At 44.1% G+C, this 12,211-nt stretch overlaps 1 protein-coding gene and 1 non-coding gene across 2 annotated transcripts in view; one reads left to right on the forward strand and one right to left on the reverse strand.

Moving 5' to 3' along the window:
- Window positions 1-6,095, reverse strand: part of NOL10 (nucleolar protein 10) — an 85,709-nt gene extending 79,614 nt beyond the window's left edge. Inside the window, exons 1-3 of the mRNA XM_045979896.1 lie at window positions 5,929-6,095; window positions 3,888-3,933; window positions 1,763-1,861 (exon numbers count right to left, since the gene is read on the reverse strand). Of these exons, the coding sequence (XP_045835852.1) occupies window positions 1,763-1,861; window positions 3,888-3,933; window positions 5,929-5,994 (211 nt within the window). The 5' untranslated portion in view covers window positions 5,995-6,095. The remainder of the gene's footprint in view (window positions 1-1,762; window positions 1,862-3,887; window positions 3,934-5,928) is intronic.
- Window positions 2,974-3,123, forward strand: LOC123926292. Its single transcript, XR_006815212.1, has one exon. It is a non-coding gene; the product is annotated as a U12 minor spliceosomal RNA (small nuclear RNA).
- Window positions 6,096-12,211: the final 6,116 nt, after the last annotated feature.

The following is a 12,211-nucleotide window of genomic DNA, read 5'->3' on the forward strand; positions in this document are numbered from 1 at the left end:
GATTCGTTTTTAAAACCAATGCATATATTTTTTTAAAGTAATGAGATCTCATTTAAAAATAGTATTAAGGGGCACCTGGGTGGCTCAGTGGGTTAAAGCCTCTGCCTTCGGCTCAAGTCACGGTCCTGGGATCAAGCGGGGAACCTGCTTCTCCCTCTCTCTCCTGCTTGTGCTCTATCTCTAGCTATCTCTCTCTCTCAAATAAATAAATGAAGTCTTGAAAAAAGCAAACTATATACAGTATATGTAGTTCTTACATATGAACTGTGGGCTAAAAAATGTGGATAGTGTTAGCACTAGGACAACCATCAACATAAAACAAGAGACTGGCATGTTGATGGATAAAGTTGTCAAATAAGAAAGTGTTTGGAAAAGGGATACAGATGGATAATGTTAGTCCAGCAAAATAAAAAAAAAGTATGTGGACAATACACGGGATATATGCACCAAAATCTCAGCCAAACCACACACTGGGTAATGCTCTTCAAAAAGTTCCCTATATTTCATGGCTTTTTGGAACTGATAAATCTTCTAATATAAAATCTTAGTGACATAAAAAATATTAGTCCATTATACCACTTTACAGAAAATTATGTTAAAAGTGACCCTTTCAGGAACTCACTCCTTGCTGGTAGGAGTATAAAATGACCTGACCACTTTGGAAAATGTCTGGCAGCTTACTAGGAAACTAGAGACACCTACCTTACGACCCAACAATGTCCTCAAAACAAGCCTATATAAGATTATTCGTTGTGCTTTATCAATAATAGCCAAAAAATGAAAACAGTCCAGGTGTCTATCAAATGAAGAATGGATAAATAAACTCCAGTATATTCTTACAAGAAAATACTACTTGGTAATAAAAAACAAAACAAAGCAAAAAAACCTACCGACACACATAACAACATGTATGAATCTTTTTTTTTCTTTTTAAAGATTTTATGCATTTGACAGAGATCGTAAGGAGGCAGAGAGGCAGGCAGAGAGGGGGAAGCAGGCTCCCCGCTGAGCAGAGAGCCCGATGCGGGGCTCGATCCCAGGACCCTGAGATCATGACCTGAGCCGAAGGCAGAGGCTTTAATCCGCTGAGCCACCTAGGCGTCCCCAACATGTATGAATATTAAAGTCCTAAGAAAATAAGGCTCACAGAAAAAGAATCCATAGTGTATGACTACATTTACATAAGGTTCCAAAACAGGCTAAACTTGTCACCGGTACAAAAAAAAACAAAAAACAAAACCCACACTGAGCAATGGTTGCCTGTGCATGGGTGGGAGCAGGACTGACTGTGAGCGGCATGAAAGACGTTTCTGGATGAAAGGAATGTTCTGGCTCTTGACTGGGGTTTGGCCTACACAGGTGTATACATCTGTCAATACTCCTTCCAAAGAGCTGTGCATTTCACTATATGTAAATTTACCTAAAAGAAAAACCACAAATAAAAGTAAACTCTAGATAATGGTATACACACCGAGATTCTTACAGGAAAAGTACAGTAGTATCTGCTACCTGCTCTGAGACGTATCAAAAAACAGGATGAACTGATGACTGGTCGGAGATGGACAGGTAAGACCAAGCGAAAGACTACTGAGAATCTAGGTGGCAAAGGGGTGTTCACTGCACAATTTCTTCAGTGTTTCTGTATGTTTGAACTTTTTTATAGTAAAATGTTAAGGTGATAAAAAAAAAAAAGGCAACCTTTCCGGTCCTAGCACTTCCTGCTATGAAATGCATGGACATCGTTAACCAAAAAGATGCTTACCAGTTGCTAAGATATACTGTCCATCTTTTGACACCTTAATAGTGGTGCAAACAGTAGGCATTTCAAAATCCTGAATAAGTTCAATTCTCCTGCGGACATCTACAAAGAGAGGAAATAAGTAATGGATTTAACTACCAAGTGCTTATTTTATTTCCTAAAAAGACAAAGCACACAGAGCAGTCACTGCGAACACGTCAACAATGTCCCTGTGCTTCCAAGCCTTGGGAAAGCACATCCATACAGCCCCACCCATCACACAGGGTGGGGGGGGGGGGGTTCTTAGCTCATACATTATTTTTATACATTAGTATTTCATTTTTACTTTTTAAAAAGAAAAAAGTGTAAGTATCATCACTAACGGAAAAGAAGTGTTTGCAACAGTGTATCAAACACCCAGTTTCAAGACCTGGATGAAGGGGGAACAGAACAAACATTACAGCACTATCACTGCTCAATGACCGCTAAGACAAAAATCTTACCATTTTTTTCCTCCTAAATAATAAAAGCTTAAAATCTTAAGTTTATATAAGAAACTGGTACCAAGCTGATTTTTGCCTCTGCTGGCACCGCAGCTCTAAGCCAAGAGGACCCAGGCTAGAGTAAGATTTAGAGCAATTTCTCTGGATCAAAACTGACTCTCACTCAACCTGGTTCGCTTCTGTAAGAACATGTGCATTCCCGCTGGTTGCTATCGAAACAACGGGTCTGCTGCAAGGGCCATTTATGACTCTACGGCACATTACTGCCTGGTTCATTATATTAAACCCAAACATAAGACTCAAACACGGTAGGAATGGCCCACTCGATATGGAAGACACGGGATCATTTTGAGACAGGCCGAGAGAAAGAGCGGAGGAACAGTTTTTTCCTCTAAGTGATCCAGATCTGTTTCCCTACACACTAGGATGCTGGCGTGGACAGGGCACTCAGAAGAAATCTGAGTCAGCAAACATTACTAAGGCAGCAGTTCTGGTTTTCCTTGATTCAAAGTTCTCTCATCTAACTTTGCTACTATCTATACGAAGCTTCTCCTCCAAGATGCTTGCCTTGGGCTATTTCTCTCACACCCAGAAGAAACCTCTTCAACATCTTTGTCTTTGATTTTTAGGAATGAATTTAAACAATATATATGGAAAGATAAATCATCTTTCACATATGGCAAGCTGTGATGGAGAAAATTCAGTGAAAATTTGTTTAAGAAAAACTGATCGATGCCTTAAACTTACGCAGAAGGAAAGTAACAATTTGGTGTGACACCCAAAACCTCACTGTTAATGTGAGATGAATCATTTAGCAGGTAAAGGTTGCCCCTAAGGTGACCGGCCTATTTTGCAGGATACCTGGGAGTCATAATCTGCCTGCCCTCTTTTTAAAAAAAAAAAAAGACTGATCTTACATTTTTTCCCAGCTGACATTAAAAAAAAAAAATCAGTATCTTCTGCAGTGATTTTTTAGTAAAAAGATTTTGATACAAAAGAGAACAAAGCAGTTACAGCACAGCCAGGAGAGACGGTCTTCCTCACATCTCCTGCATTCCTGTACATCTTGCTAGGTATGGCAAGACGACAACGCCCTGGCCATGCCTTCACCCGAACTATCTGTCAGAGTTATTTGCGCAGACGAGAACCTTGACAGCTAAGGAAACATATCTCCTCTGGACAAAGGGCAGGCTTGCTACCTGCTTGCTACAAAAGCAGTGGACTTTCCCAAGATGGTGGTCCTCAGCCGCAACGCAAGCCCCGGAGTGCCCAGCAGCCCCGGGGGCCCCGCTGAGTGCCCCTGGGGGACTCAGGGCGAGGGGACTTGACAGTAATCTGCTGACGCTCATAACCATCTGCGGTGCCTCACCTCCGACCCAGGAGAGCATGTCTTCCGCTATTAGCCATGAAGTAGTAACAGGCTAACTTTTTGGCTTCCAAGTATGTAGAATTAAACCCCACATTCACCAGGAACATATCAAACACAACAGAAGGTTTCTTAGGAAGGAAAAGGGCAAAAGGTTTATTTTCCAGTGTACTAACTGCACTGTGTTTTGTAAACCTCCACTTAAATACAACAACGAATGTGTGAATGCACTGTAATATGGACCATGAACGTAGTCAAAGAGGGAAAAAACAATACTCACCAACATCTTTCTTCTGCAGTGCTCGCTTCTTCCTGTCAGAAAGCCACTTAAAGAAAATGAAGAGACTTTATTTCAAATCATATTTACTTTGTTTCTCTGCTTACAAAAACGCTCACACTAAAAAATCAAAACCTTATAGGACATATTAACATAGGAAGTGAAAATATTTTGTAATCCAACCCTGTTAACATATCCTCTGGATTTTTTTTTTCTGGTATATATTTATACATTAGACAATAAGTTTTAGAATTGCTAAGTTTTACACAAAAGAAAACGAATTCATCCAGAAGGCACTAAGCCTCAAGTATTATGGGTTACAATTAATGTACGGAATAACTTTCTTTATTCAAGGGGAATATACTAAGTAAAACATTAAAAGGAGAAAGTTTCGTAAACTTATTTTTTTACAAAGAACAAAACTACATCATTAACTAACCAAATAGCTGATACTTGATAATGCAGAAATGACACTTTTATGTCATTCTCACTGACAGCAAATTTCCTTCTGAAATCAATGTAGCTCAGCGTAGCAGGCAGCGTAATTCCAAAACCCAAGTCTCTCAGGAGGCCTAGCTACCTCATCCCCACTCATCCTCTCCCCAGCTACAGTCCTTTGCACCCAGCAGCCCAGATTAAAGCCCAACAATGGCTTTCAGAAGCACTAACGATAATACCCTAACCTCCCACCTGAGCCTTCAGGGCCCCTCTCTCCAGCCTTACCCGCCCTCACTCTCTCCCCTGAGGATACAGTCACAACTGTGCCTCTTCTGTTTCTCCAACATGCCAAGTGCACACCTACGTGGAAACACATATACCTTCTGTTCTCTCGGCACCGAAAACTCTGCCCCCAACTCCGCATGACAGGCTGCTTTCCATTATCCAAGCTTCTGCTCCTACCACCTCTTGCAGAAAGGCCTTCCCTGAAGGCTTTATCCAAAACACTCTCTCTAAACACTTTGGCCCCAATGCTCACTTCTAGTCGCACGTCACTCAAAGCACTTATCATTATCTGAAGTGTCTTCTTGTCTGTTCACTCATCCTTTTTCCCAACAAGGAACCTGATCTGGTGTGTTCACCATACATCCCAATCTCCGAACAGGGCTGCCGGCATACAGTCACTTCTCAACAAATGGGCAGACTGGACAAAATGAGAACGATCACGCTTTGTGCAGAATAACTGGTAGATGAGGAATTATCTAGCCTGAATTCTGAAAAGGAAGAATCTAATCACTGACTCCAAATATTTCAGGGGCAGACAATGAAGAGCTACATTTATTCTGATTTCTAAGGGCAAGAGTCAAACCAACACCAGCATGCTATAAAATGACAAGTTTTAAAACCACTATCTAACCAGTAATCTAAAAATGGAAATAAGCTCCTGCTAAAAGTTTCCTCTTACTGGAAGACCTTGGACAGAGGCTTGACCATGACTTAAAAGAAATAAAGAACCAAACCAAGGTTGAGCTTGGATAAACCATCCTTCACATCACTGGAACGGCTACATATTTTAAATATGAGAAGACTGTAAAGGGATCACTATTTTCCCAGCCCCTTCCAACTCTGAGGTCCTAAGGCCGGATGAAGTCAAGGTAAGGTCAGAAAGATTCAGAAATACTGCCCTGTACTCCATAAACTCTGCAGATGTGTTTTCTTGCTCACTGCTCTATCTCCAGAGCTTGGCATACAGTAGGCATCCAACAAACAGCTGATGAATGGGGGAGAAATGTCTGTAACCCAGGAAAGCTTGGACAAAACTTTCCTCCTGTGTGGAGAAGCTGGGAACGTCCCTAGAAGCCCCCAAAGACGCGTCCTCTGTTCTAGGGAACGTGACAAAAGTTCCAGCGAAGCTGATTGACCCCCGTCACCCTCCGCCCCGCTTCTGGCCAGGGACAGCAGTGTCCCGACCAGCTTCCACTGGGCACCGTCACTAGCCTCCGGGCCTCCCCGAGCCAGGGACCGGCCAGGACGAGGCTGACACAGCAGGCAGGGCCGAGGAGAGGGGCGGCTGCCTCGCCAGGGGGGGGACCCCGAAGTGCCTCACCTCGGGCAGCGACTTGCCGCAGCTGAGACTGTAAATCTTCACCTCGTTGAGGCTGGACACCTGCATGGCGGCGCACAGCAGCGGCGACCCGCGTTCCTTCCCGGGTCCCTCTCAACGCGCCGCACGCGAGCATCAGAATCTCGGCGTGTCCCCCGCGCGACTGGGCGGCGTGCGGCGCCGGCGCCGGCTGATGACGTCGCCCCGCGCCGGAACCGCGCCAGTTTCCGGAAGAGGGAGGTAGAGAGGCTGAGGGAAAAGGAATGGGCTTCTGGCGCTCCAGGAGAGCTCGCGACGGGAAGGGCCGGGAGCCGCTCTCTCTTCCCCCCCCCCCCCACACCCCGAAGGTTAGGAACCCCCGAGGGTCGCTGTCCTGGCCGAGGTGTCGCGGTCCCGAGTGGGGTAGGCGGCGCTGGCCGGCGAACGGACACCTTGAGGGCTGGGTCCAGGGAACGCCGGCGGAGAAGGCGGCCACGAATCAGAGTGGACTTGTGTTTTTTTCTCTCCGGTGTTTCAGGGCGAATACATCACAGATGAATGCTCTAGAAAGCTAGCGTATTAAAAATGTTACTTGCGTCTGGATTTGTTCGGCATTCCTCCACTAAAGAGGGAAAGAAAAGAAAAAGCATGCTAAGGAAAGTGGTAAAAGGATCAAGATCAAGGACGAAGTTCTTTTGCAGCTGATGTCTTTTGAGACGGGTGTGGGACAGAAAGGACAGACGCAGCCCCTCGCTACATCGTTTTCAGGGAGTCCGCAGACTCTGCTGACTGTCCCGTTTCATAGACAACAGCCTCTACGGGTACCCAGACGTGAGGACGGGAGAATTTTCGGCTTAGAAGAAAAGTTAAGGGGAACGTGTAGGTCGACAGCACGCCAACGGGTCCCTTTGAGATTGTAAAATAGTACCACGTCCCTTACATGTAACTGAGGTGGGTCATTTTGAGCACAGGCTGTACTAGTTGATGGCAGGGTGAGGACTTCTGGGCTTAGCAATTTTCTTTCTGTTGCAGCCGTCCTCAGAGTTCAGTCCAGATGCTGCCTTCTTTGAGGAAGTATGCAGGACTGTCGTCCTCCTTGGGGAGGCAGTGTGCCACAGTAGAAAGATCATGGGCTTCGTGGCAATAATAAAATAGACCTTTTAAGCAAGTCCTAAAAATAGAAAACGTTTTCCAAAATATGCAGGATGATTTCCAAGAAACCTTAAATAATATAATACAAATAATACTGCTTTTATTATTTCCACAAATGCACTGTAAAAGCCCTTTGACTGTAAAACACAACAGATCTGTCACTTGCTAAGTGCTCCGTGTTGGATAGATAGACCTAATTTTTTTAAAGATTTTATGTATTTATTTGAGAGAGAAAGAACACCAGCGGGGGAGTGGCTCAGGGACAAGCAGATTCCTGGCTGAGTAGGTAGCCTGAGGCAGATTTTCATCCCAGGACCCTGACATCGTGAACTGAGCCGAAGTCAGCCCGTTAGCCGACTGAGCCACCCCGGCAGCTCTGTCCTACCAACTCTGGTAATGAAGGGCCCTAGGCCATTTCACTCCACTTTATTCCGTCCTATTTCCCACCGACCCCTGAAGTTGCCTTCTCATTTGGTAGCATTGGCTTCATTATGGAAGTTTCGAATCTTTGCTCATGCTAATCTGGATTCTGGAATGCCCTCCCTTTCTCCTTATATCCAAATCCTACCCGCTTTTCAAAACTTACCTTTTGAATGCCTTGTCCATTCTCCTATGCTTTCACTGTACTGTATAAGCACCTTTATAGCAACGATATCTTTTTAGTAGATTTTGTTAGCAATTTAACACACCCTACTAGGATCGTAATAATGAACTTGATGTATGCTGTCCTGAAAGCCTAGGCTTGGAGGTTTCCTTCAGGTGCTCTGGTTTCCTTAAATCACCACAACCTCTCAAGGCTAACTAAAATGTCCTTTTGCAAGAGCCCATAAACTTGGGACCGTCTCCTTGTGTACATGTCCTTCACTCTTTTACCTTCTTCCCCCCTCGTTCTTATTACTCTATGTCTGAAGGTATAGTAGGGTATTAAACTCATGTATGTATCACCCAGTTTCCACAGCTCACATGTGACCCATCAGGCTTTTGTTATACCCTCACCACTCTCTCATCCTTGGGTTATTTTGAATGATTTTGAAGTAAATCTGCGGCAATTATCTTTGTGGGTTGTAATGTACTTGTCTGTCTACCCCCTCCGTCTAGACACCGTGGCAACACTGGGCCTTTTATTTATTTATTTTTTTAAGATTGTATTTATTTATTTGACAGATAGAGATCACAAGTAGGCAGAGAGAGAGAGAGGAGGAAGCAGGCTCCCTGCCAAGCAGAGAGCCCGATGCGGGGCTCGATCCCAGGACCCTGGGATCATGACCTGAGCGAAAGGCAGAGGCTTTAACCCACTGAGCCACCCAGATGCCCCGGGCCTTTTATTTTTTTATTTGATTCTTCTTCTTCTTCCTCTTCCTCTTCCTCTTCCTCTTCCTCTTCCTCTTCCCCTTCCCCTCCCCCTACCCCTCCTCCTCCTCCTCCACAAACCCTTGTTTTGAGGGCTGAGCACCAGGTCTTAATTCATCTCTGGGTTCCCTGGGCCGACACAGTGCCGAGTATGTAACACATTTTCAGTAAGGATTTCTTCATAAAAATGAATCAATTCGTCACTTTTCATCTTGACCCAAAGCCCTAATTCTTTGGTCCGTACATCTTGGCCTTCAGTAATATTAAAAACAGCGTATCTCTATGCCAGATGATGATTGCTTCAAACACGTCCATTTCTACATCTATGTCTCCAACAAGAAGTATCAGAGCTTTGAGTCAGGAAACACACACGAAGGAACACAGTGTTTTCTGTGAGATAAAACAAGGTGTTCTTGGTTCCTCAGTGCCAAAACAGCTCTCTAGGGTTGCTTTCTATTGAGGACAGAACTGCAAAGAGGGGCGTCTGGGTGGCTCAGTTAGTTAAGCATCTGCCTCCAGCTCAGGTCATAGGGGATGGAGCCCCACTTTGCGCACCCTGCTCAGTGGGGAGTCTTCTGTCTCCCTCTCCCGCTCCTCCTGCTTGTTCTCTCTCTCTCTCAAGTAAATAAAGATATTTTCTAAAAATTAAAAAAAAAAAAAAGAACCGCAAAGCATGGTGCAGTTTCCCCAGTGTTTCTAGTATCGTGTGTAACACAAACAGTCCCGAGGTTATACTGAACTTTGAGTGTAGCGCTTATTAAATGCCTCTGCTTGGAGAACAGACTCTAGAGCCAGATTGCCTGGGGCCCAATCCTGGTTCTACCACTGGCTACCCACAGAGAACCTAGATACAGTGAGTTAATCTAATTTGTTTCCTTATTTGAAAAATGAGGATACTATGAGTGCCGACTTCAGAGGGCTGTTGTAAAGATAAAATGAGCATGTGCCATAAATCATTCAGTCCTGGACATCTGTTTTTAACATTCCTGAAATGAGGGTACGGCTTGTGTGTCGTGCCTCTAGTTTTTCCCTCTAGTGGTCCTGGAGGTAATAGTGTGTCTTAGAGTTAAGGAGCCTTTATTTATTTATTTTTCTTTAAATAAGTTCTGTGTCCAATGCGGGGCTCAAACTCACAACCCTGAGACCAACAGTCACGTGCTCTGCCATCTGGGCCAGCAAGATGCCCCCTTGGGCTTTTAGTTCAATAAAACATAGTAGAGACGGAGCACTCAGAACAGGGCCTGACACGGTGAGCCTTATGTGTTAGTTGTTATTGTTTAGTCCTAGGAACCAAAATATTTAAAACTGCTTAAGAAAAAAAGAGCTAAATATAGGCTCCAAATAACTTCAATGTTCTGTTATGAGATGCCATTTCAGAAACTTTCAAGTACTATCCAAGATTCCTCTTTTAATTCTCCCCCTCCACCGCCAACTGGTCTCTAAATCCTTCTGATTCTACTTTTCAGATATCAGGTTCACTCTTCTCTGTTCCTACTGCCGCAGGAGTTCAAACCTTCACCCTCTCTCACCTGACCCGTTGTAATCCTGGTCTCTGTTTCCCAAAGGAGACAAAAATCATCTCTAATGGAAAAATTTGATCTCATCACACTCTAGCCCAAAACTCTATAGTTTTCCCCAAACCCGGAAGAACATAAATGCCCGCTTTTGCTGCCCTCTCTGGCCTTCCCTGACTTTTTTCAACTCCCTCTCTCTGCAAACCTCAGTCACTCCCATTCATCCTTCGTCATCTCCCGAAGTCTTAATATACCTAAATTCTCATGAAACATTGTATATAATCTTATTACAGTGTTTCCTAAGCTGAGATCTATAGCTATATTCTCAAAAAAAGTCTTTAGGGTTTTTTTTTTATTTCAATGATAGTCTTTTCATCAATGTGATAGGAGCATCTCTGATTATCTGGCTGGCCATCTTCTGAAAGAAGTTCCGTGACAAAGCCAGGTTTGCATTTCGTTTACAGTTCACTGCTGCCACGCATCACTACTTTCATTGTCTTGGCTCAGTGATCAGAAGGAGAGAAGGATGGTATGAAGTAACATGATAGGGACAAGTTTGAACCAAGTGAAGGTCCAGTGATGTCATGGCCACTGTGTGAAAGAAGGTTTTACAGTTTCTCAAATGGAGAACAGCAATGGGAAGAAGGAAATCAACTTGATCAGGGAGGGGCAGGGAATGCAAAAGAATTCACGAGGTGCTATATATTCCTGTAGTAAAGTGGCAAATGGTTTTCATCAAAACAGTATTATAGTAGATTAATCAGATTAATTTGAATTACATTGGTTTGGGCTTTTATTTTTTTTAAAGATTTTATTTATTTATTTGACAGAGAGAGATCACAAGTAGACAGAGAGGCAGGCAGAGAGAGAGAGAGAGGGAAGCAGGCTCCCCGCTTAGCAGAGAGCCCGACGTGGGACTCGATCCCAGTACCCTGAGATCATGACCCGAGCCGAAGGCAGCGGCTTAACCCACTGAGCCACCCAGGCGCCCCTGGTTTGGACTTTTAATGCTTTGCTTGAAAATAATGTATAGATTTACTTCAGTGTATAGGAACGCAAGAGCTAAAACCACAGAAAACTTAGAGATGAGTGTATGTTTCTACACTTCCAAGTCAAACAGTAAAAAATTAAGTCCCAACTGCAATGCAGTGTCCTGTATTGGATCCTGGAACAGAAAGAGGACGTTAAAGGAAGAATTAGGGAAATCTGAATAAAATCTGTGGTTTAGTTAATCGTACTTTTCCAGTGTTAATTTTTTTTTTTAAGATTTTATCCATTTATTTGACAGATAGAGATCACAAGTAGGCAGAGAGGCACGCAGAGAGACAGAGAGAGAGAGAGGAGGAAACAGGCTTCCCGCTGAGCAGAGAGCCTGATGTGGGGCTCAATCCCAGGACCCTGGGATCATGACCTGAGCCGAAGGCAGAGGCTTTAACCCACTGAGCCACCCAGGCGCCCCTCCAGTGTTAATTTCTTAGAGTTGGTAAGTACGCTGTGGTTGTGGAAGACGACAGGAGCAGGGGGAGCTGGATGAAGGGCATATGGGAACTCTCTGTGGTGCATTTACAACTTCTCTGCATGTCTAAGATTGTTTCAAAATAAAATATTTTTTAAGATTTATTTATTTATTTAACAGAGAGAGAGATCACAAGTAGGCGAGAGGCAGGCAGAGAGAGAGTGGAGGAAGCAGGCTCCCTACCGAGCAGAGAGCCCGATGCGGGACTCGATCCCAGGACCCTGAGATCATGACCTGAGCCGAAGGCAGAGGCTTAACCCACTGAGCCACCCAGGTGCCCCCATAATAAAATATTTTTAAAAAATAAGCTAAGCCAATACTGAGGGTGAGATTTCTTATCCCCTTACCTGAATGCTCATTACTTAAGGTTGAAGAATATGTAACTTTTTATTTACTTGTCCACATTTCCATGGATTCCTAAACTGTGAGATACGTTGTCAGATTTCTGCTGAATTGAAAGTGACTTGCCCCGTGCAGACGCTGCTAAGTGTGTGTTGCAAGAATTAATAAGAATAAAATCGGGGTGCCTGGGTGGCTCAGTGGGTTAAGCCTCTGCCTTCAGCTCGGGTCATGGTCTCAGGGTCCTGGGATTGGGCCTCGAGCGGGCTCTCTGCTCGGCGGGGAGCCTGCTTCCGCTTCTCTCTCTGCCTGCTTCTCTGCCTACTTGTGATCTCTCTCTGTCAAAATAAATAAATGAAATCTTTAAAAAAAAGAATAAAATCACCAACTTCACTGTGTGGAAGGTAAGCATTCTAATTTAATGCCTTATACAAGT

The sequence above is a fragment of the Meles meles genome, chromosome 15 (assembly GCF_922984935.1).
Source record: "Meles meles chromosome 15, mMelMel3.1 paternal haplotype, whole genome shotgun sequence".
Taxonomy (NCBI): domain Eukaryota; kingdom Metazoa; phylum Chordata; class Mammalia; order Carnivora; family Mustelidae; genus Meles; species Meles meles.